This window comes from Nerophis lumbriciformis, linkage group LG04, assembly GCF_033978685.3.
Source record: "Nerophis lumbriciformis linkage group LG04, RoL_Nlum_v2.1, whole genome shotgun sequence".
NCBI lineage: Eukaryota > Metazoa > Chordata > Actinopteri > Syngnathiformes > Syngnathidae > Nerophis > Nerophis lumbriciformis.
The window spans coordinates 27,537,433-27,564,059 of NC_084551.2; the positions used below are offsets into that span (position 1 = coordinate 27,537,433).

The following is a 26,627-nucleotide window of genomic DNA, read 5'->3' on the forward strand; positions in this document are numbered from 1 at the left end:
GACAAAAATTTATTTTAGTTTTAGTCACATTTTAGTCATCTAAATTGATTGAGTTTTAGTCAACATTTAAGTGACCTAAAATAACAGTAAATGTATTCGACTAAAACAAAAAATATTAAAGATAAGGACTATTTCAACTTTATTTGAAAGAACCTTTATCTACTCTACCTGCAAAGCATTTGTTTAACGCAAAAGCCGCATTATTGTATGGTCAGGGATGATGGCGTTAGTAATTTTTTGCTCCACAGGTCAATCCCAATGAATATCTTTCAGGCACTTTTTCTATATTTTTTATGCTACGTCTTTGGCAAATCTGGTATGTATGTGTGTTGCAGTGACGTGCGGTCACTGGAGGCAGGTGAGGCCCTGCCTCACCTGCCATCATAGAAAGAAAAAAAATGTAAAAAGAAAAAAAATGTATTAAATTGTTATATGTATTCAGTGATTATACTATAAAGTTATTTTCCATTTAACTTCACCAGTTTTAAATTATTTTTATTCAAAATCGCTGAATTTTCACATTTGCCGTTCAAATACTGAGAAGAGACGGTGCGGTGATCAGCAGCCAGTTGAGGCACGTCACTCAGTGCCTCAACATGGATTGCGCAATGACTCGGCTAACTGCTGGCCTGCTGTGCAGTGAGACCGTATTGCTATATGAATTATATTATACATTTCCATAGTTTAGTTAGCTGAGGTATATAATGTACAGTGTATTTTGTCAACAACTGTATGTGTGTAACGTATTTCTTGTGCTGAGTAATCATAAAACTGCTGCGAAGACGCACTGGCTGATGCTCGCAGTAATCCCGCCTCCTGGTGCCGGTTAATGCACCCCCCGACGGGAGCGCCACACCAACCAAAGCCACACCCAAACCCTCCACGTGCAAGACCGAATCCACCCAAAAAAACTTAACAAGAAGCCAAAAAGTGCAAAAACAACAATGCTCGCGCCGGAGGAGCCGTACGTGAAGGACTGCAGGGACACAACATTAGGTACACCTGCAGACTGCAGCACGGATTTCATATTTCATTCATTCACAACTCCTCCAACACGAACACCACTGTTCCCGCACTTATAAGTAAAGCTAAGACCATAATAACGTTTTTTTAATTAAATGTGCTTTTTTGTGTGCTACAGTTTGTATGTGTAAAGTTAAAGTTAAGTTAAAGTACCAATTATTGTCACACACACACACTAGGTGTGGTGAAATTTGTCCTCTGCATTTGACCCATCCCCTTGATCACCCCCTGGGAGGTGAGGGGAGCAGTGGGCAGCAGCGGCGCCGCGCCTGGGAATCATTTTTGGTGATTTAACCCCCAATTCCAACCCTTGATGCTGAGTGCCAAGCAGGGAAGAATGCTGGTATGAGCTTTTAAACATAACCCGTTAACTGCTGCCAATCAAATGGTGAATAAGATACTCATTAGGCTTCATATGTTTGTAAATCTGACTGTGATGAAGTCAGTGCCTCACCAGTCATGAACCTCACCGCACGTCACTGGTGTGTTGTAAAACAGAGTTACGATGCTAAGGGGCGCCGGAAGTTGGCAGACCAATCAGCGTTCCTGTTCTGTGAATGGGATCGTGCTGAAAATCAGAATTTCCCCTCAGGGATTAATAAAGTATTTCTAATTCTCATTCTGATACTTTCATCATAATTTGTTTGTGAGTGCAGGAGAACCGGAAGCAGAAAACACACATTCGTGGCATGGCAAATTTTGTCCATACATCCATCCATTTCCTACAGCTTGTACATTTCAGGATAGCAAGGGGGCTGGAGCCTTTGGTTTGTTAATAAATATCGGCCTCAAATAAATAATTAAATAGGAAAAACTGCATCCACTTCCTCTTTGTGCTGTGCGTGTGACATAAGCACATTGAACCACAGTTCAAGTTGCCATGCCTTTAGATTTACTATTAGATAAACAATTCCTTGAGGAAGACAAAAATACTTGATAATTTTTTGTAAAGAAGTAATACGATAGAACTTGCTTTAACTTACATATATAATGTCAAAACTGAAATGTGTCCTATTCACTTTTTCACAGGTGCACACGATGTGGGACATGTTAAACACATCCAGTTTTGTTTTGTGAGATGTAGAAATCCAACTTCTTTATCTTACAAGGACAAGTGTGTGATTGACTCTCCTTCCTGTCAACATTTTCATCTTGTTTTTATTTGTTGACATAAATTTTGTCAGTATATTTTGTAAATGTTTTTCAGTCAACGTGTATTTGTTTAGATTATTAATCGTCTTATTTTCATAAGAAAAAGTGACAATAACTCGGAGGAAAATATTAGTCAACAAAATTACCACTGGTTACTGCTGTATCTGATTCTGATTTTATTACTGTTTCTTTCCAGCATCTTAAACAGTCTCTCTGGGAATTCACATATCGCGATCGCGCCAATTTGCGCAAATTCAGACAATCCCCGCACTTGTTGCTTTCTTCCAATTATCCTAAATCTCCGCAACATTGCTGCAAAAGTGACTTCATCATTTTGATGCAAATTTACTTTTTTGTTAAAACTCAGTGATGAAGACGAGTGCTGCAAAGTCATTATATGTTAGCCTTTGGATTATTGTGATAATAAAGATGTGGAATATTGCTTCAGCCATTGTTAAATAAACACTGCAACATCAAATCTTGCGATTACACAATACTAAAGCATCCTGTAAAGCAAACATCCATCCATCTATTTTCTACCGCTTGTCCCTTGTGGGGTCGCGGGGGGTGCTGGAGCCTATCTCAGCTGCATTCGGGCGGAAGGCGGGGTACACCCTGGACAAGTCGCCACCTCATCACAGGGCCAACACAGAGACAGACAACATTCACACTCACATTCACAAACATTACAGCTAAAAATCATCCAAGTCAGTTTCCTGATGTTTTCTATGAAAGTGGTGGTACATTTTTTTGGACTACAAGCAAAGTTATTACTTGACCGGCACTTTAACAAAAGATGCCCGGAAGCTGTCGACAGACCCACAAGTGACCACTACTGACGCTATCACATCCACATCCGTACCGAAATACACAAGGTCAGTAACTTTAAAATATACAGTAAAGTGGCAAAAGTTAGTAAAACTAAGCATTTTTGTTGAGTATTGTATTAAAAAGTGTGTGTTTGTGTGCATGTATGTGTGTGTAAACTAATAATCAAATCAATAAAAACCAAACAGATTTGTCCTGAACTGCCTTTACAGAACAACATTGATGACAAATTGATCAAATTCTACCCTGATGCTATGTTATTGAAAAAAGTAAGCTTCAAAACATTGAAAATTTTGCAGCAACATTTTGAAAAAATCTGCTAATTCAGACATTTTAGGCGACAACAATCACAATGAAGCTTGCAAAATTCTGTAGGTTCTGATTAAATAGTGAAAATGCCCAACCTTTCCACTAAAATTATCTTTTCTATTTCATAATCTATTTTCAGTAGCAAACAGCAAAAAATTGCAGTCACCCAGCCAGTGACTCATTGTTTGCTCACACTAGCACAGTAAGCACACACCCGCCAGGTGTGGGTGTGCCAATGATGGTGGAAAATTAATCAAAATGCAAAACACTTTGTACCCTAATTTCACTGTGTTTATGCAAATGTAGCGCCCTGTTTCCCATTCTGTGTGCACGTGTGTGTAATGTGCATTAAAACACAAGTGGAAAAGATTTGGTGAAAACACCCATATAGCAGTTTAGCAGTCCCAAGAAATATGTTTATTTATAATAAGCTATGGTTGGATGGGTTAACTTTAAATGAATATTTAAATGAATAATAAATAGGGTTTTGCATGTAAAATGTCAGTGGGAAAAGTGTGTGTATATAGTACTTGATTGAGTTTCTGAAGTGGTCTTCTGCAGGGTTTTTGACGGTGCAGCTGTTCAGGAGCCATAGGTCTGCTTCTGTTGGGTCATCTACAGAAAGACAGAAGAATATAAAACTTGGTTTACCTAGCTGGCCGTCAGGTAGTTAATATAAATATGATAACATGGCATTAAAAATAATTCCAATAAAGCAAAATATATGTAATATAGCAGTACTTAAAAACAACCCTGAATACAATTGTTTTGAGTTTCTCCCTAAATTACTGTACCTAAATGACTTAGCAGGCAAGTTTGCACACACAGTATTTCAACAACTATAAGAAACTAATGAGGAAATCTCTAGAAAGATTTGCATAGGAATTAGGGTATAGCCAATGGCAAGAGAGTGTTTTGCAAATGTTTTGCATATCATAGCCATCAGGTAATTATGTGAGATGTTGTAACTGCAGATGTGCGCAAAAAACAGTTGACTTATCTGATGAAAAAAGTTCCTTAGGGGTGAGATAAGCACCCTGGAAAGCGTGAGAACGTGTGTCTGCTTAAAAAAAAGGTGTGTTCACCATGATTGCGCATTGGTGACCTGCTTGAAATGCACAGGTCTGAACGTTATGGTACACTTCTTTGGATCAGTGAGTGTGCAAAGCAGTAATCAGAGCAAAGGGTGGCTATTTTGAAGAAACTACAATATAAAACACGTTTTCAGTTATTTCACATGTTTTTGTTAAGTACATAACTCCACATGTGTTCATTCATAGTTGTGATGCCTTCAGTGACAATCTACAATGTCATGAAAATAAAGAAAACGCATTGAATGAGAAGGTGTGTATAAACTTCTGGCATGTACTATATATATATATATATATATATATATATATATATATATATATATATATATATATATATATATATATATATATATATATATAAAAAACACAAAACAAAAAAATTATAAATAAATACAATTAAATAAAATCTAAACGTATTGAATGAGTAGGTGTGTATAAGCTTTTGTCCTGTACTGTACTGTATGTATGTATATATATATATATATATATATATATATATATATATATATATATATATATATATATATATATATATATATATATATATATATATATATATATATATATATATATATATATATATATATATATATATATATATACAGTAAAAAAATATAATAAATAAATACAATTAAATAAAATCGAGCATAACGAATAGGATAAAAATTTGAATGACTTCAATAAAATAAATGAATATTAGCTAAAAGCCGAATCAAAAAGGTGGGTCTTAAGCCCGTATTTAAAAACATGATCGTTCTCTGCAGCCCTGAGGTCCTCTGGCAAGCTGTTCCATAAACGGGGGCCATAATAGTGGAAAGATGCCATCTCGTTACTTTGTGTCTTGACTTTTGGAATGATTGGGCCAGAGCATTTCAGGGTCTGCGAAGATTTGTAGGGTAAAATAAAATCTGAAAGATAAAAAGGCCCAACATCATAAAAGCATTTATAAACCATAGAAATAACCTTAAAATTGATCCTGAAACAAACAGGGAGCCAATACAGTGATTTTAAAACTGGTGTAATGTGGGCCCACCTTCTGATCTTCGTCAGGACATGTGCAGGTGAATTTTGGAGCAATTGTATAGGGGCAATAACCTTTTTACAAAGACTCAAAAGCAGGGCATTATAGTAGTCTATACGACTTGTGATAAAACATGCATTAGCATCTGTGTGTTGCCCTGAGAGAAAAAAAGGGCAAACTCTGACTGTATTCTTAAGAAGATAAAAACCTATTTTTAAAATGTGGTATAAAACTTAGCTCAGAGTCGAAAATGACACCCAGATTTTTCACCTGGAGTGATAGAGTCAAGGACAATGCTTGTAGTTCAGGGTGACACATAAGCTGGTTTTAATAGCAAAGACATCACAAAGACAAAATGGCACTCCGAATACTAAATAATTGTTTGCCAAGATTTTACTGCTAAGCTGTCCCCCATCTGCCATCCAGCGAACCAAGCGTATGCTTACCACATTCTGGCTAGCCTTGTTAAAACAACAATTTACCAAAAAACTATTAAAAAAATAACATCTTGGTTATTCACAATTGACATAATACTCACAAAATGTCATCCCCAAGTGTGAATTCAATTTTGATCCTGTTTTAATCCTAAATTGCTGGGTTGCAACCACAAAACCAAGCATTCACTATAGCTACTGTTTATTCACTATGGATACTATGGCTACTGAGTACCGTATTTTCCGCACTATAAGGCGCACCTAAAAACCACAAATTTTCTCAAAAGCTGACAGTGCGCCTTATAACCCGGTGCGCTTTATATATGGATTAATATTACGATTCATTTTCATAAAGTTTCGATCTCGCAACTTCGGTAAACAGCCGCCATCTTTTTTCCCGGTAGAACAGGAAGCGCTTCTTCTTCTACGCAAGCAACCGCCAAGGTAAGCACCCGCCCCCATAGAACAGGAAGCGCTTCTTCTTCTACTGTAAGCTACCACCCGCCCCCGGAAGAAAAAGAAACGCGCGGATATTTCGTTTCATTTCCTTTGTGTGTTTACATCTGTAAAGACCAGACTACAAAATGCACGTACGGTGAATATTCGCACCACAGGGAATGAGAAGTCGTCCTTCACTGTGGTTCTAGCTTGCCATGCTAATGGCCAGAAACTTCCTCCCATGGTGATATTCAAAAGGAAGACCTTGCCAAAAGAGACCTTTCCAGCCGGCGTCATCATAAAAGCTAACTCGAAGGGATGGATGGATGAAGAAAAGATGAGCGAGTGGTTAAGGGAAATTTACGCGAAGAGGCCGGGTGGCTTTTTTCACACAGCTCCGTCCATGTTGATATACGACTCTATGCGCGCCCACATCACAGATGGTGTCAAAAAACAAGTGAAGCACACAAATACAACACTCGCCGTCATTCCGGGTGGATTAACCAAAGAACTCCAACCGCTGGATATTGGTGTCAACAGGGCATTCAAATCACGACTGCGAACGGCGTGGGAACAATGGATGCCCGAAGGCGAACACACCTTCACTAAAACAGGCAGACAGCGCCGGACGACATACGCCAACATTTGCCAGTGGATCGTAAATGCCTGGGCAGATATTTCGGTCACAACTGTGGTCCGAGCTTTCCGGAAGGCAGGATTCACAGAACTACTGGACAACAACAGCGACACTGACTCCGATGACTTCGACGAGACGGAACCGGCCATTTTGGATCGCACGCTTGCGCAACTTTTCAATTCGGACACCGAAGACGAAGAATTCGAAGGATTTACGAATGAAGAATAACTTCAGAAGGTGAGCGCTATGTTTATTTTGTGTGTTGTGACATTAACGTTCGAGCAACATTATGTTGCTATTGCTCTACACCATTTTGAATTTTACTATGTTTGTGATTGCACATTTGCGTACATTTTGGGACAGAGTTGTTAGAACGCTGGTTTTCAATATATTATTAAAGTTTGACTAAACTATCTGACTGTTTTTTTGACATTCCCTTTAGCGCAGCGTAGGCGCGGCTTATAATCCGGGGCGGCTTATTGGTGGACAAAGTTATGAAATATGCAATTCATTGAAGGTGCGGCTAATAATCCGGTGCGCCTTATAGTGCGGAAAATACGGTATTATAAAGGTTTAGAGCCAAATATACAAGCCAGATATCATTAAAAAAAATAGCTGAATGTGATGAAGCGAATCAATATACAGGTGATACTCAAAAAAAATTTAAATTTTGTGCAAAAGTTTGTTTATTCCAGAAATTAGATTTACTAGGTGTAACCAATATATGACAAGCAACTCTAGGGGGTTTGGGGTATTCAAAAACTTTAAGCCATGAACATCAAAACTAGAACAAATAAAGACTCGACATACGGTATTTCACTTTGCATGTAATACGTTTATATCACATATGAAGTTGAATTGCTGACATGAATGAATGAAATATTAACATTTTTTGAGTTTCAACTACCGGTATTCTCTTAAGAACATAGACTTATTACAAGATGTAAAAGTTTTTTCCCCAAAAGGGAATTTTTAAATCTGGAATCATTCCAGATAATTGGAATTAATTTCCACAGGCAAGATCAGTGCATGCATGCAGAATTTTTACTCTGTTTTTACTTGATTTCCTGCTCTGTGTGTTTATGTTTGTGGAGACATCTATCGGACTTGAGGTCATGTACAACCAGCAATACCTTCAGAGATTGTCTCCACTGTTCAACAGTTTGCCTGCAGCACACACAGACATAAAAAAATCATTATATTTCATTAACATACAAACACTACTATAAAGTGTTACTACACCCCACTGGAAAAAGGACAATGGACCTAGTTTTATATTTACAATATAAGAAATACTTCATTTCACAACAGTTGACCCTGAAATAAATTGGTTTTCGTGCATGTTTCAGTAATGAGGAAATTCCTTTGCAGTAAAATAGCCTACATTTTATATTACATAAATATATCGATGAAAGTGAAATGACCTTTGACTCCATTTGACTATTTGTCTGAATGTGATTGGATGTATAATTCACACAAGTGAATATGTATCTTAGCTTATTCTGGGGAAAAAAAATAAAAATCTGATTGAAAAAGGTGAATTCAATCAATGAGCTGTCCTACATGTGCATATGTTTTCGGTGTGCCTATATCTTGTGCTGATCCCACAACAGAATCATCTATAAAACAGACCTGGCTGACATTGCTAAGGCAACCCCTGGGGTCAGTGCATGCACACATGTACACAAGGTCATGCATAACACATTTCAATCCCAGACTCACTATGGAGATGAGGAGAGCGGGTTATAGGAGTGGGTGAATTCATTGAAAAAGCATAGATGAAAAAAGCCAGGGTTAAAAGCAAGGAAAAGCTAACACGTGTCAGGCAGATAGAGCAAAATAAATTTAAGCTGTTGTCATCCAGAGAGGAGGTAAAAGAAGAGCTGGCCAGAAGTAGTTACCATCCAAATGAGGTCTAAAAATGACCTAAAAAAAGACAAAATTAGGCATTCTGCACTGTATTGTTATTGATTTAACCGCAGGTGCGTGACGCACCCCACAGAGGAACTGAAATAAGGCTCAGCTGCAGGGTCAGAGAGCAGGGATACACACAAACAGAAGAACAGGCCGGATGGGAATAAGATAACTTCCCAAACTCCGCATATGCAGATGTGACAAACAGACAAATATGGAGTGTAAACTATTATTACAACTCACTTTAACTTAGTAGCTGCATTTCATATTTACCTAGGAAGTTGATCTGTATTGTTCCGTGTTGTTTTTGGTTAAACTAAGTAGTACTATTCTGTGTTGGTCTAACTGTATTAAAAAAATATACATATAAAAAAAAAGCCTTTCTCTCGCGTTGCAGCAACCGGCACACCAAATTATTTTATCTGAAGTATGAAATGAAAGAATGATTATGCTTACAAGCACTAAGAAGTTCCTTTGGGAATTATTCTATGTAACCTGCTTGGGTTTGCAGACAGTCCAGTGAAGCTGAGAGCAGTCAGATCTTATATATTCATGTGAGAAGGAGAGCTCTGGAGACACTGCTTTCCTAGCACCATAAACCTTTGATAAGAGTTCCCTTTAATTGTCACTCTCAATTATGAACACATATCATATACTGTAGCCCAACTTCCGCTGCCGTCTTGCATATGCATATTCTACACCCAGACCTACTTTGCAAAGTTGGACTGCACTTTATCTGTTTCTATCTAGTGTGCTCTGCTAGACAGTCTGAGAAGGCAAATGTTACTGCCACTGCAAACGTATTGGTGTGTGTATGTCTGTGTGTGCATGCATGCAAATGTGTGCGCGAGAGACACAGAAGAAGCAGACAGCGGCTACCCTGGGGCTCAAAAGAATACTCCTGGAGCCTCACACACACATATCATGACCCACTTTTCCATCCCATCCAACACATCACTTCATGCACGCGCACACAAACACATTTGTGTTGTCATTTCTGTCTTCTGCCCTCCATCCTTTTCACCCCGCATCTACAACTCTACCCTCCTCACACCGCCCTCTTATCCTTACACACGCACAGGCACACACACAGGACATGCTGACCTTGGGATACAGTGGCATAGAGGTTTATAGGAGCCAGCATGCTGGTGCAAAGGTTGGCTTTGGGGTGAATAGATACACTTGACTGAGCTAACAAGGCCTGTCTGGCCTTATTGGCTGACCAGACAGCTGGATGCCAGGCTGGCTGGGAGGACAGGTAGACCAAAAGGCGGGGTGTGGCAGTGACCCCAGTGGTGTGCATCAAGGCTTGTCAGGATAGGAAGATTTACTAAGGGGAAGAGGAACGGTGTCCTCTAGAGCAGTGTTTCAACCACTGTGCAGTGGCACACTGGTGTGTATCTAATTTCACCTATTTGGGTTAAAAATATTTTTTTGCAAACCAGTTGAGTGTTGTTGAGTGTCGGTGCTGTCTAGAAATCGTCAGAGTAACCGTGTAACATTCTTCCATAGCAGTAGGTGGCAGCCGGTAGCTAATTGCTTTGTAGATGTCGGAAACAGCAGGAGGCAGTGTGCAGGTAAAAAGGTGTCTAATGCTTAAACCAAAAATAAACAAAGGGTGAGTGCCCCTAAGAAAAGGCATTGAAGCTTAGGGAAGGCTATGCAGAACAAAACTAAAACTGAACTGGCTACAAAGTAAACAAAAACAGAATGCTGGACGACAGCAAAGACTTACTGTGGAGCGTCCACAAAGTACATCCGAACATGACATGACAATCAACAATGTCCCCACAAAGAAGGATAAAAACAACTGAAATATTCTTGATTACTAAAACAAAGTAGATGCGGGAAATATTGTACAAAGGAAGACATGAAACTGCTACAGGAAATACCAAAAAGAGAGAAAAAGCCACCAAAATAGGAGCGCGAGACAAGACCTATATTGATGGTTATGGTTAAAAGTCATATCGAACAATTACGACAACAAATGTTTACTGTCAAGTGAGTTTAGTTTTTTAATGATTTCTGCTGGTGGTGTGCCTCCGGAATTTTTCAACGCAAAAAATGTGCCTCGGCTCAAAAAAGGTTGAAAAATACTGCTCTAGAGAAGCAAGCAGTGCTTTTACCCAGGGGGTTTTGTAGCTGTACAGAGTCATACGGTAAAATACAAAGTATTCTTATAAAATTATAATTTATAGCAGAATTAACTTGAACAGTGTTACTGGACATACTTTGATCAGGCACTTACATAGCCTAGAGTATATTGTCCTAGTCTACTATATACACCCAGCATCAATGTGAGTGATTCTAGTCAAACTGATTGACATATGAAAAGGCAATGATAGCAGTTAGGCCAGTAGCCTTAAATGGGAGGCCTGCAGGAAATATCTGGCCAGCAAATGTCTTTCATTTGGCCCACCAAAGATCACTTATATAATGAAAGCATACAGTTTTACATAAAACTGCTTATTGTTGCAGGTGTACTCAATGAGTGTCAGCTTAGCTCAATGGGTAATGACACTTGCTCTCTGAAAAAGGGAACCAGGGTTCCAATCTCAAACAGAGAGAATGGTAACACGTATTAATTAGGGATTTCCTGAACAACATTTTTGGCCGCCAATCCCAATTCGATTTTCTGGCCTCGAATTCAATTCGATATAGAGCACCGATCTGATACTTTTGACAATAGATTATAGAATTTAAAATGTTTTATAGCAAGTAACTAAACAAAGAACACATTTTCATCAAGCGTATCTTATTAAATTTTGAATTTCCTAGTATTGTTATTAATCAGACAATGTGTGGTATTGAATGCTATATACAACTTTTTTCAACAAAATTAAGTGGCTAGCGCACAATGACTTAACAAAAGCAAAAACTACTATTGGCATTATTTGTGTTTTGCCCTCAAAGCCTTTCTGTATCCAGAGATCTTACTGCCTAAGTTTGTAAATAACAAAAGCAACCTGAAAAAAAATAGATGTTTTAAATAAGAAGAACAAGAAAAATAATAAATATCAATCCTATAATTTTAGTATCATTTATAAAATGGTTCTATACTAGGTATAAATGGTATTGATATCTGCATTGAAGCTTTAGCTGTTAACCTTTTGTGTCGTCTTGCTGTGTGTGCGTGCGTGCACACATGGTGTGTGCGTAGCATGCATAGGCATTCTTTTTAGGCATTTAGGGATAATGCAACTTGGAATTTATTTTCCACCATGGTGGTAAGGAATAGCATCTTAAAAACATTACAGTATATTAAAGTATCTTTGGCACTATAGATAAACAAAGTGTTCGGGCTTATGTTCCTGCAAAACACGCACTCGCCCTTTTAGATTTCATGACTCTCCTGCATGTGTGTCTTTTTTTACCATTACAGTGTCTGAGAAAAATTCTGGTCCTTAGACAAATGTAATCGGGGACTCCCTGACGTAAGCTATCTTGCTGCAATTTGACAAACTATAAACATCCCCCAAAGTACATACCCAGCAAAACACAGCTAAAAGTGCAATGTATGTGTTTGGGCCTGCAATGCTGTGTGTCTGCATAAATCTATATGTGTCATGTGTATCGTATACTACCTGTGTGTGCACATTTGCCTTACTGACTTGGCAAACTGTGAATGGGCCTAAAAGGATTTATGAATTTCACCTCCAATCAAGTCACACACACACATGCACACGCACAAATAAGGGCCTGAGGGGTTTGGCAGTTGGTCTATCCGTCTCGAAGGGTAAGCAACCACTCAAGCATGGATGATAATGCAATCAACTGTCATTAGAGGAACAGTGAACACACACACTCGCACACACACATGCACAAGACCCATGATGCTCTTTCAGCTGTCAGTCACTTTTGGAAAATTACACATAAGCCATTTAGCTACAGTAATACACTGCATGAAGAAATAAATTAAGGTAACAACGAACATAATATAATTTATCTGAATATTTGAAAATACAGAGCCGGGGCACATCCAGGGCTTCCCCTACATGTAATTGATCGTGGCGCACCGCCACTGCAAGATAAATGCCGCCAGACCTTCAAAATCTGTATTTTTGGGTGGGGTTTTTTACACAAAATATATATATATTTTTTGCATTAAAATATTTTTTTTTACATTAAAACAAATTTAAGTAATATATTGTATGAATGGATATACTGTATATAGTCTATAATTTACCAGAATGAGTTTGAAAACCATCTCAAATTAAAAAATAACTAAGGCAAGAAAGTTGAAGAGAAAAGGATTTCAAGTTAATGAAAACATTTCTTGTTCAAGCCCGTGTAAACTACCCTAATGTTTTTGACATTACTACCGACAATGACATTTACGTCTTCGAACCTTCGTTTGGACGTCTGTGTGGGGTATCAGTGTGCATGTTCTCCCGTGCATGCGTGGGTTTTCTCCGGGTATGTTTGGTTATTGGAAATTGTAAATTGTCCATAGGTATGAATGATAGTGTGCATGATTGTCTATATGTGCACTGTGATTAACTCTAATGGCATTAGAGCCAACCTTCATCCTGTATAACTGCAGTGTTTCCCACACATTCATTTATTTGTGGCGGCCCGCCACGAAAGAATTATGTCCGCCACAAATGGATTTTTCGGCTTTTGACTCGCTCGACCGCTCATAAAAGCAATGGGACTGTCTGTGAATGTTGCTTGTAGTTACACCTCCGGTGCAGTAGGTGGCGGTAGCCTACTATGCATTGTAACTCCGCCAATAGAAGAAGAAGAAGAAGAGGAAGAGGGACGGACGGGATCAAAATACTCGCCGGCTACTTTTCATAATGATGGCGCTTCCTACATTTCTACCTCAAACGTCCAAAAGCTGCTGAAAGCCTTGATCCAGGATGCCATGGGGAAAAAAACTTAAATGGTGCCTTTTGGCGATAGTTAGCAGCTTGGTGGCTCATAGCCGGCTAGCTAACGCTTGCTAGCGTGGTAGCATTGCTTCATTTTTACAGGTGTTATAGGTAGATAGGTTATAGCTGCATCGCTCGTGGCTCGTCATATATTTAACGTTAATCCGCGATTTCACCGAGCGTTTAACTGACGGTTAGCAGCCTGACGCTGCTTCATTAACACCACCGCTGTTTGAATCTGGGTCCGGGGCAGACGCACGTAATAACAATCATCTGTTTTCATACCAACGAGCTAACGTGTCCAGGTTATAACCCTGTTGTCAATAAACACACATGGACTGAAGCTAAATTGTCCACTGTCCACTGCAGCATGTGAATGCAATGAAAAGAATAAAATCTGAGCCAACCAGCTGTTAAAATGTTGTCCAGGTTAATGTTTTGGCTATTAAAGGCCCTTCATTTCAAGATTTCAACTGTGATCGGGCTTTAAACAGGTGGCTGACCTGTTCAGATGAGTGTAACTGCTACTGGTCAAATAATGTGAAATAGCATTTAATTTTACATGTATGCAATGCCATTTAAATGTAATTATAGATAATAATAATAATAATAATAAATACTGTGTAGTGTTGTAAATAGTCAACGGGAAGGATTTTAGTAAGATATAAGCCATGAGCACTACACAGCCAGAAAAAAACCTAGGCAGGACAAGTAAAAATATTGGGGCAAGTAGATTTGAGAAGTTGGGCAAGTAGAAAAAAAACCTTAACGTTGAACCCTGCATGTGTTGAGCTGCTGCCGCTTAAGGTTAGACGGCACTGTACATAGAGCGGTTCTGCTCGTTAGTAATAAATTCTAATGTGGGATGTTCACTCCTTCACACAGATGAGTATAGAAAAATATTTTCAACGGCCGAAAAGGGCTCGACTTGGAGAGGAGGTAGGCCTACAGTCCGGACCACAGGTGCGACCTGTTCAGCAGCAGCAGGAGGAGGAGGAGGAGGTTGACTGACTGTGGCAGGACACCTCTGCCTCTGTTTCACTTCATGTTGCTGGTAAATAATATGGTTGTAGTAGTAGGCTAAAGTTAAATTATTTAGTATTCACTAATTAAAGGGGCAGAGCTTTAAGAGACATTTTAGCTTTTATATTTTATAAGATATATTTTTTTTAAGAACCACAATTAATAAATATATTTCAGTGAATCACTAATTGTTCAAATCTGTATATAAATATGTACATAAAATGTTGTAATTATATTCCAACTCCGCGTTCTTCTTGGTCATCGCCGCTGCCGCCGCCACCCAACCACACCCCCACAAATAGATGCCTGTCCTGTGGGAAACACTGAACTGTATTGCTTTTTTCAGTTCATTCCAAACTATATTATCAATTTAACAAGATTCCTTCGTGTATGTGCACTTCATCTGTATATATAATGTACTTATCTTAGTGTGCTTAGTTTTACAGTGATTTCATTGTGGAGAATATCAACAAAACACCTCAAGTTATTTTTTTTTATTACTAATTCAAGACTGTTCACATCGGCAACCTAAATTGCAACATTCAGGGAGGGCATAATATATTGTTGCCAGTGTTACCTTTTACAATAAGCTAGGGCTGCAGCTAACGATTATTTTTCTATCGATTAATCTATAGATTATTTTTTTCGATTAATCGGTTAATCTATAGATTATTTTTTTCGATTAATCTATAGATTATTTTTCCTTTTACCGATTATTTTTTTTATTTAAAATGAAGAGGAAAAAATAAATGTAGGCCAGTTTTTTCAAAAGGCATGGCTTTTATTTACAAAAAAAAAAGTATGGCCACTCAGTCAACATTGACAACAACATGACAAAATATTCTGTAACAATGTAAACATTTAAAACTTTTAACATTTAACAAAATTAAAAGTAGCTTATTTGCTTTTTAATGTGCAAATATAAAAGTAAACATCCAGTGCAAATCTTAATATTCTGGAATAGTATAAGCATTTAAAAAGTAAAAGTATTGCTTATTTTGCTTTAAAATGTGCAAAAATAAAGATAAACATCCAATACAAAAAAGTGCAAAACGGAAATATTCTGTAACAAGTGTAAACATTTCAACAAAAGTAAAAGTATTGCTTATTTGCTAAAATGTGCAAAAATAAAGCTAAACATCCAATACAAAAAAGTGTACAGTGTAAACATTTCAACAAAAGTAAAAGTATTGCTTATTTTGCTTAATAACACAACAATGATAGTATGATTAAAGTGAAAGTTAATTGTTGGTTTGTACATAGTATATGTAACTGTTAATGTTGTAAAAGGTATTTGCACAACTAATTAACGTTAGCGTTTGTGACACGTCTTGTGCCGTGGGGTTCTTTCAGGACCGACAGACTGAACGCCAGACGGCTTTGCCAGGTTTACAATCTTTTAATTTTACACAAAGTCTTTTCTCTTCCAACTCTTTTCTCTTTCTTTCCTCGCTTTTCAGCTCCTCTTCCTCGCTCGCTCGTCATCCCCTGTCTCTTGCGGCGTCGCTCCCGGCGCGCCCCGCCTCGCCGCCGCCGCCTCTCCACAGCGTTAAAGAGGAGCGCGTCTTTGTAAACACTGAACAGGCACGCCAAACGCGCCTCTCAGAGCAAACGGTGCTTTAGTTTATGAATTTACAACGCAGATACAAATGACACATTCATGTTTTTGTGTAATAATGACAACGTATACGCACGCGGACGAATGACTTGTTGATGGTGATGGCAAGAACGCTGTCGGGGGTTTTCTTTTCAAATGTTCGTTCATAGCCGTTGTGCTGCTATGATAGGCCATTTCCGCTCGACACAGTGTGCATACAACAACATTATTAGGCCGTTTATTGAAATACTCCCACACTTTTGACGACTTTTGGCGTGCTTTTTTCCCCTCGCTCGCATCGTCTGCTTTGCGCTCCGCCATGACAGTAGTGTGACGTAAATATGCGACGCGCCGACGCACAAAAACGGCGTCGACGTATTTACGTAACCGATGACGTCGACGCGTCGTTTCAGCCTTACAATAAGCAGCAACAAATGACATTGCATTGAAAGAAAAGAGAGCACAGTCTACCAAGTCAAATTCTTTGTGTGTTAAACATACTTGGCCAATAAAGCTGATTCTAATAAAATAAGAAAACATATGTTCTTAGTAATAACTAAGAACATGTTTTTTAAATATACATAAAACATTTGTTTAGCCTTTTTAAAGAAAATATATGCATCATAGCCATTTAAAATGGTCATGATGTCATATATATATGATGATGTGTTATCGACCACAACCCTACCACCAAATATATAGTGGCAATCTAGGGGAAACCCTGACATCAACGGCCAAATTACAAGACTACAAGCGCGCACACTTCCTCACCACCAATTAATCATCTGATGCAACGACACGGCAACCACACTGGTTGCAAGCTGTAGTTTCGAGCTGTGCAATATTACTTCTGGTTCAATGTGACTGTCTCAATGTTTATTTTCGGTTATGCTAGGATCTCTATTAAAGACAAAGTATGCAGAGGATGAATACATACAACTTACATTAATTTAATCATATTTTAACATCAAATTCGATTTTTTTAAACAAATATGTTGATTCTTCTTTAAAGTACAGCTTAATGTCTAACCCAGAGGTCTTCAACAGGGGCCTATGACCCATAGCGGTTCTGCAGAGGTACTGCAGGTGGGGTCGTGAAATTCTGGGTTATTAAATTTTAATTGTCATTTTAATATATATATTTTTTAATTCAACCTGCAATTTTTTCACAAAATTAAATGCCTTTAAATACACATTAAGATTGGTTTATAAATGGCAGTGACATGGTCACCCTACTCACTGTACCTTGCAGGTTTAAAATAAAAACAAAAAAAGATTATACTGTGTAATATTCTTAGCAATTAAGATGGCTAGCTATTAGCGCTCGAGTTGCAATCTAGCAATTACCGGTGCTATACTGTATTCTTTGAATATCTTACTATTACAATAACAAGGTACCTTTAGGATCAGTTAATATTAAAACACAATTTTATACAAGGAATATAAGCAGGGGGTCTCTGCTCCATCACGCCAAAAGTTTGTGGGTCCTTGTCCTTGAAAACAAAGGACACCCTTGGTTTAACACTTACCTACATCAATGAGACTATATTAGGTTTGGAACAATAAAAAAACAATATTTGAATATTTGTCAATTGCTCATTTCAAATCAAAGTCCATTTTTATTGGTTAGATGCCGTGCAAGAATAAAGCTGCTACTCTGACAGTGCACCCAAATGTATTAACATGGCAAATTGTTTATAAGGAAATTTAAAAAAAAAAGGTGAAATATTGTATAAACCAACAAATTAGTCTTTGCCTAAGAATATTGTGATATCCGTGATAGGCAATGTTGACGCTTTGCTCCTATTAAAAATGCTCAAAAAATGGGGTCATGATATGGCACAAAAAAGCAGCTCATAAAAAAAGACCCTGAAGCCATTTTGGCTCCAAAGGGAGCAGCAAAAAATCTGATAACATGCCTCATGGTATGTACCTTGATGGGGTTGAAAATTTCACGTTCTGAAATGAAGAGAAAGGAGAAAGTCAGCTTGCAGTCATCTCTGCTAGAGGCTAGTGGGGTATAGACTAAAATAACTACTGTGATTTGCTGTAAATAGTGGGTGCAAAGTTGTGACTGGCAAGAAGGTTCGCTACAGATCACTGCAGAAAAGACAGCCAATGCATAATCTAGAGTCTCTTCAAAGAGATATGTATCACAGTGTGTGTGTGTGCAAGTGTCACTGTGCGTCATTGTTTACTCGGAAGCTTGGAGTGTACGCCAAGTTAAGCACAGTGGGGGGCACAGCAGAGCTCTCCTACCCAACAGTTTGACAGCATCTTAAAAACATCCATTCCTCTGGGATTGTCTCCGGTTCTGAACAACTAACTGAGAGTCCATTACTGTTGAAGACAAGGAGCTGTCTTATGATACACAAGGAAAGTGGTGGAGGTGGTTATTTTAGAAGAAAAAACACGGTGAAAAACTGAGACAAACCCAATATATGGTAATTGATAGTGAGAGGTTTTGGAGGTAGGGGCCAAAGAAAGAAAAAGTGGTTACTTTAAAATTAGGGCTGTCAAAGTTAAACCGATAACGTTTTAACTAGAGAGGTCCGATAATATCAGACTGCCGATATTATCGGCCGATAAATGCTTTAAAATGTAATATCGGAAACTATCGGTATCGGTTTCAAAAAGTAAAATTTATGACGTTTTAAAACGCCGCTGTGTACACGGACGTAGGGAGGAGTACAGAGCGCCAATAAACCTTAAAGGCACTGCCTTTGCGTGCCGGCCCAGTCACATAATATAGAATAGAATAGAATGGACTTTATTGTCATTATATTTGCATATAACGATATATCTACGGCTTTTCACACACAAAAGTGAATGCAACGCATACTTGATCAAAAGCCATACAGGTCACACTGAGGGTGGCCGTATAAACAACTTTAACACTGTTACAAATATGTGCCACACTGTGAAACCCACACCAAACAAGAATGACAAACACATTTCGGGAGAACATCCGCACCTTAACACAACATAAACACAACAGAACAAATACCCAGAACCCCTTGCAGCACTAACTCTTCCGGGACGCTACAATATACACCCCCCCCCCCCCCCCCCCCGCTACCTCCCCGCCTCCCCAACCCCACCCACCTCAACCTCCTCATGCTCTCTCAGGTAGAGCATGTCCCAAATTCCAAGCTGCTGTTTTGAGGCATGTTAAAAAAGATAATGCACTTTGTGACTTCAATAATAAATATGGCAGTGCCATGTTGGCATTTTTTTCCATAACTTGAGTTGATTTATTTTGGAAAACCTTGTTACATTGTTTAATGCATCCAGCGGGGCATCACAACAAAATTAGGCATAAAAATGTGTTAATTCCACGACTGTATATATCGGTATCGGTTGATATCGGTGTCAGGACACCTTTTCCTCAAACCAATCACACACTTTCAGTTTCATAACAATAGCGTTCTGCATCACATCCAGTCAAACTACACTTACAAAATAAAAAATGTCTTATCGTAACAATCGTGATCGTAACAATCCACATTTTGGGTGCTTAGTACCCGAAACTGGTATCTAAACATGAAAGTGTACTCCTCTTCTATGAATGCAAGTACCCCTACAGTAGGAAAACGCATGTTGTATTCCTACAAAATACGAAATCCGGCAAGACACAAACACAATGAAGATAATTTTTTATTGTCACTAAAAGCGGGTTTTTGTCCATATAGTGTTGAGCTGTTCAAAAAAAAGCATGTCTAAAAAAAACATTTCTATAAAATTAATTGTCCAGTCATATTAAAAACTTGAAAATTATCTGTCTTTGGTACACTTATTAATGATGAAAAAATATATCTATTTGCACATAATCGCGATTAATTTTGAGTTAGCTTTGAACAAAATGCAATTACGTAAGCATGATTAAATATTTTGATTGTTTGACAGCCCTAGTTAAAATGTATAAAAATGCGGAACATTTTGCAGAAAGACTGAAAAAACGGGTTATAAAAGGGAGTGCAATTTACACAAAGTTTACACCAATACATACAATATCCAATACATATTATCTAAACCAGTAGTTCTCAAACTTTTTATATATATTTTTTATTTTACCAAGTACCACCTCAGAAAGTGGCTCTCCAAGTATCACCATAAAGGCCTACATTAAAATAAAGTAGCATAGTAGGTTTAGGTATTAATTAAAAACAGGCATCGGTTATATTAAAAAGTATTTTTTATAGTTTTGGCCACTGTAACATTAAACACAGTTTCAACAGTGACACTGTTTGAATATTTAATTAGGTGACCACTACCACTATTTGGAGCCCACGTAGCACTAATGGTACACATACCACAGTTTGAGAATTATATATCGAGACCACAAGGAAGTGTTTCTAAATGTAGATTAAAATCATCAGCGGCCCTCTTTAAGGTGGGGCAGGAATGACGCATGCTATGATGCAAATCCCCAATTTGGCTGGCAAAGGGTACACCTGGGTCCAGAAATGGAGCCCCAGCTGGGACTAATATTGAAGAAACACTACAGTGCATGCAATAAATAAATTACTAACAAAAAATAAAGGGAACACTAAAATAACACATCCTAAGGGATAAGCGGTAGAAGATGGATGGATGGATAGATCTGAATGAATGAAAATATTCGTATTAAATACTTTGTTCTTTACATAGTTGAATGTGCTGACAACAAAATCGCACAAAAAATATCAATGGAAATAGAATTTAATAACCCATGGCGGTTTGGATTTTGATCTCATTTTGACAGAATGTCCTTAAAACAAGTTAAAATGAGGCTCAGTAGTGTATGTGTGTGGCCTCCACGTGCCTGTATGACGTCCCTGGGCATGCTCCTGCTGGGATCGCCTCTCAGACCTGGACTAAAGCATCCGCTAACTCCTGGACAGTCTGTGGTGCAACAAGGCGTTGGTGGATAGAGCGAGACATGATGTCCCAGTCTCAATTGGATTAAGTCCAAAGCACCAATGCCTTCATCTTACAGGAACTGCTGATACACTACAACCACATTAGGAAGACCCCAAGGCCAATAGCACCAGCATTTGGTCTCACATGGGGGGTCCAAGAAGGATCTCATCTCAGTACCGAATGGCACTTAGGCTACCTCTGGGGAGCACATGGAGGGCTGAGCAGCACCCCAAAGAAATGCCACCGCACACCGTTACTGACCCACTGCCAAACCGGTCATGCTGGAGGATGTTGCAGGCAGCAGAACATTCTCCACTGCGTCTCCAGACTCCCTCACGTCTGTCACATGTGCTCAGTGTGAAGCTTTTATCTGTGAAGAGCACAGAGCCCCAGTAGCAAATTTGCCAATCTTGGTGTTCTCTACCAAATGCCAAACGTCCTGCACGGTGGTGGGTTGTTGGGCCCTCATACTCATTGGGATGGCGTGGGTGGTAGAGAGGCCGTGCCAGCAACTTGAAGGTTACTGGTTCGATACTCAGCTTCCGCGATCCTAGTCATGTCCATTGTGTCCTTGAGAAAGACATTTCACCCTTGCTCCTGATGAATCGTGGGTAGGGCTCCCGCCATCATCGTGTGAGTGTATGAGTCAATGGGTGTTAGGGATGTCCCGATCCGATATTTGGATCGGATCGGGACAAAATGCCAAAAAATGCGTATCGGCAAGGCATGGGAAAATGCCGATCCAGTTTAAAAAAAAACTCTGGTCCATGTTTTCCAACGCACCGATTTAAATAATACATTCCACTTTTCTGCTGCTCCCTAATTTCCGTTCCGCATTTTCCAGCACACCATCAACACATCCACAGGTCTGTGGATTCTCACGCAGTTGCTTTTAGCTGCTGGCATTACACGACAGGCTCTTCTCACTCTTTTCTGTGTGTCCCTCTCACAGACAGCAAGCGCACCTTCTTACACACATCACATACTGTCACGTCATACGTCACATACGTATACGTCCTCTCCCAGCAGAGAGGTAGCAGCATGGCTAACGTTAGCTTTGATGCTAGCACAGCCATGTGACCAACGTTCCCTCTAAGGTGCGCGCCTGTGCAATTGCGCACTGCTCAAGCGTCCTCTGCGTATAGCAATTATATGCCACGCACAAAATCAAATAAAAAAATAAGCGCATAACAATTTTCGACACACGGACACGACAGAGAAAACAGTTTTCGTCATGATTGTTCAAATATTGTAACGTCTGTCGAGACGCTTATCTCCATTCGGTGCCACACGCCCACACCATCAAAATGCAGAGGCAAAATTTTCCAGATCAACACCGTATGAAAAAATTAGTGATTTTTTTAGTTGTGATTTCCTTCTCTGCATGAAAGTTTAAAAGTAGCATATATTAATGCAGTATGAAGAAGAATGTTTTAATGTAGACATGCAAGCCTTGAAAGAAAATTTGGAAAATAAAGACTACATTTCCTGCAAATGGGTGCATTTCTACCCTATATTTTAACTTTAGATTTATTCTCATATCAAACTCTTTTGGCTGTCTTTTTGACACTTACATCCGGCGCCCCCCTTCACACCCTGGATTATAAATAATGTAAATAATTCAATGTGATTATCTTGTGTGATGACTGTATTATGATGATAGTATATATCTGATAGTATATATCTGTATCATGAATCAATTTAAGTGGACCCCGACTTAAACAAGTTGAAAAACTTATTCGGGTGCTACCATTTAGTGGTCAATTGTACGGAATATGTACTTCACTGTGCAACCTACTAATAAAAGTCTCAATCAATCAATGAAAATCATCATACTGCTGTGATTATATGCATCAAGTGTTCATTTAAGGCTAAGGCAAAATATTGAGATATATATCGTGTATCGCAATATGGCCTTAAAATATCGCAATATTTAAAAAAGGCCATATCGCCCAGCCCTAGTTTCAATGATGCCATTTCTGTTTGTCATGTATAATTTTGTCTATTTTGTGTTTATCGTTGAATGAACAGGTCAGTTTCTTGTTACCATCCATCCATCCATCCATCCAGTTTCTACCGCTTATTCCCTTTGGGGTCGCGGGGGGCGCTGGAGCCTATCTCAGCTACAATCGGGCGGAAGGCGGGGTACACCCTGGACAAGTCGCCACCTCATCGCAGGGCAACCATTGTGTATTATTCAAACTCCCCTAATTCAGCTGGCTAGTTGTTATCAAGAGTACTAAAACCCTTTTCAACATGATAACTTTAAACTTTAATACATGCTCGGATAGGCAGTATCGGTATCGGTCAGTATCGGTATCAGATCGGAAGTGCAAAAACAATATCGGTATCGGATCGGAAGTGCAAAAACCTGGATCGGGACATCCCTAATGGGTGTATGTGGAAAAAGTGTCAAAGCGCTTTGAGTACCTTGTAGGTAGAAAAGCGCGATACAAGTATAACCCCTTTGCCATTTACCAATTCATACCACCCTCAAAGAGTCTGATTTTGACTGTTTGACCTTTGTGGCCTGCTGGAGGTCACAAGGGTCTCCTGATGTACTGGCCTGTCTCCATGCTTCGGACACTACGCTGACAGACACAGCAAAACTTCTTGCCACAGCTCGCATTGATGTGCCATCCTGGATGAACTTGACTACCTGAGCTACTTGTGTGGGTTGTAGACTGTCTCATAATACCATGAGACAGTGAAAGCACCGCCAGCATTCAAAAGTGACCAACACGTAAGCCAGAAAGCATAAGTGAGAAGTGGTCTGTGGTCACTACCTGCAGAACCACTCCTTTATTGGGGGTGTCTTGATAATTGCCTACAATTTCCACCTTTTGTCTAATCCATTTGCACAATAGCATGCAAAATTAATTGTCAATCAGTGTTGCTCCGTAAGTGGACAGTTTGGTTTCACAGACGTTACATTGTTTTGTTTAAGTGTTCCCTTTAATTTTTCTTAGCAGTAACATATTTGTCCACATTGAACATAACGGTTAAGAGAGTGGAGAAGGACATGCACATATGGGCAGCTGCATGTTGGAAAGATTCCAACAGCGATGATAAAACCTGATTGTGGGTTCAATGTGATTTTAAATCGGCATTAAGGGTGATTTATTGAGCTGCGTGTAGTCGGAAGATAAAAACGGAGTCTGAAAAGATTTTTGCCATTACACGTCATCACCTTGCATAGAGGCAATGATATGAAGCCTTAGGTTCAAGCACTAATTGGGGCCAATCACTAGTCTGCAGCCCAGACAGAAAGCCATTATGGTCATCAGTGCAGGCATGAAAATATGTTCCACATAGCCAGAGATAGATTGTTAAGAGTCAAGGGCAGTGAAGTCAGTGTGTCTGTGAAAGAGATTGGTCTTGAAAGGTTACTACCAGACAATGCAATTTACCAGCAATTTCACTTTGACCACAGGCCTCAATACAGAATTATGGCACCTTTGAGATGGAAAATGCCTGCTCAGCATTAACATGAAGTTATAGTCTGCCTGGATGTAGGAAGATCAGCACTGATCAACTGCTAAAATTCAATGTTGGAAACAGACTTGTTGAAAGTAAACTAGATTTATTAACTATTTTTATTTTGCCTTTCTTTTAACCCGTTCCAAGCAGCTGTGGTAGGGGGTGAAGAAAACAAACTAGATCAAAGGTAATATGAAAAGTTTTGTATACTTCGCCTGTCACTTCCAATCAGGGTGCATGAGGGTTCACTCTGTGCATCACTCTAAGCACCTGAGTGTGTTTATTCAATAGCAAAAATGAATGAATGGAGTGAATTCTCATGTCATCTATCCACAATCTTTGTCTCGGTGGACAGAGACGAGACCGCTATCTTACACACATGCACAGACAAAGGCTCATGAGTTGCTAGTGAGAAGCACCGCAAAGTAACCAAAATGGTTGCAAAACCAAATGTTCACGTGTGGGAATATTTTAAACGAGTGAGCAAGATGAGCCAAACGGGCAACAAAAAAAACCCGACCCAGTTTCTCCAACTAGGGAAAAAAACGTGTTAAATATTTATTAAAGTGCAATTTTTGCTAACAGAGATTGAGAGTCCAGTTTGTTTAATTATTTAGCCAAGTTAAAAGTTTTTGACCTTCCAATTACAATTAAGTTAAGTTAAAGTTAAAGTACCAATGATTGTCACACACGTCACTATGTGTGGCGAAATGTGTCCTTTGCATTTAACCCATCCCCTTGTTCTCCCCCTGGGAGGTGAGGGGAGCAGTGGGCTGCAGCGGTGCCGCGTCCGGGAATAATTTTTGGTGATTAAACCCCCAATTCCAACCCTTGATGCTGAGTGCCAAACAGGAAGGTAATGGGTCTATTTTTATAGTCTTTGGTATGACTCGGCCGGGGTTTGAACTCAAACTACCGATCTCAGGGCGGACACTCTAACCCAGTGGTTCTTAACCTTGTTGGAGGTACCTGACCCCATCAGTTTCATATACGCATTCTCCAAACCCTTCTTTAGTGAAAAAAAAAAAAAAAAAAAAAAAAAAAAATTCTAATTCAAGACAAAGTTATATGTTTTTGGTAACACTTTAGTATGGGGAACATATTCTAAGTAACAAAGACTTAATTTAGAGTTTTTTGGTTAGGGTTAGGGTTAGAGTTATAATAAGGCCATGCCGAATAAGGCATTAATAAGTACTTAATAATGACTAGTTAAGAGCCACTATGTTACTAATTTGCATGTTAATAAGCAACAAATTAATGGTGAATATGTTCCCCATAATAAAGTGTTACCATATTTTTTACTGGTGCACAAAATGAACCGTGCATGAACATCACCTAGTTCAAACAACAAAACCAACACAGTGCATAAACTCACAACAAATTACACACCTGCAAATCAGTCTGACTTCTGCTGTTGCCGTATCCGTAATACGCCGATAGGGAGAAGTTTTCATTTACACGATGAGTCGGGTGTGTTTTGACCTCCGCCGAACCCCTGAGGCCGACTCACCGAACCCCTACGGTTTGATCGAACCCAGGTTAAGAACCACTGCTCTAACCACTAGGCCACTGAGATGGGTAATGGTAAATAAATAGTACCAGTCATTAAAAATAAAATTGTATTTGAAAGAGTAACTTGCATTATTGCTATTACTATTATTACTACATATGATTACACGAGTACTTAAAAGGTGCCATATGTAATAATTTAATAATAATAATACCAATAATTTATCAATGTAACTCATTTGTATACTCTAGCCTTTAAATAGCCCCCCTTTTTTAGACCAGTTGATCTGCCGTTTCTTTTCTTTTCTCCTCTGCTCCCCCCTATCCCTTGTGGAGGGGGAGACACACAGGTCCGGTGGCCATGGATGAAGTGCTGGCTGTCCAGAGTCGGGACC

The 26,627-nt window shown here is 39.0% G+C and overlaps 1 protein-coding gene across 1 annotated transcript in view; it reads right to left on the reverse strand.

The window, feature by feature from the left end:
* The window catches only part of cdkal1 (CDK5 regulatory subunit associated protein 1-like 1), a 532,667-nt gene that overhangs the window by 464,313 nt on the left and 41,727 nt on the right, over window positions 1-26,627 (reverse strand). Inside the window, exon 4 of the mRNA XM_061951156.1 lies at window positions 3,843-3,927. Coding sequence (XP_061807140.1) covers window positions 3,843-3,927 — 85 coding nt within the window. The remainder of the gene's footprint in view (window positions 1-3,842; window positions 3,928-26,627) is intronic.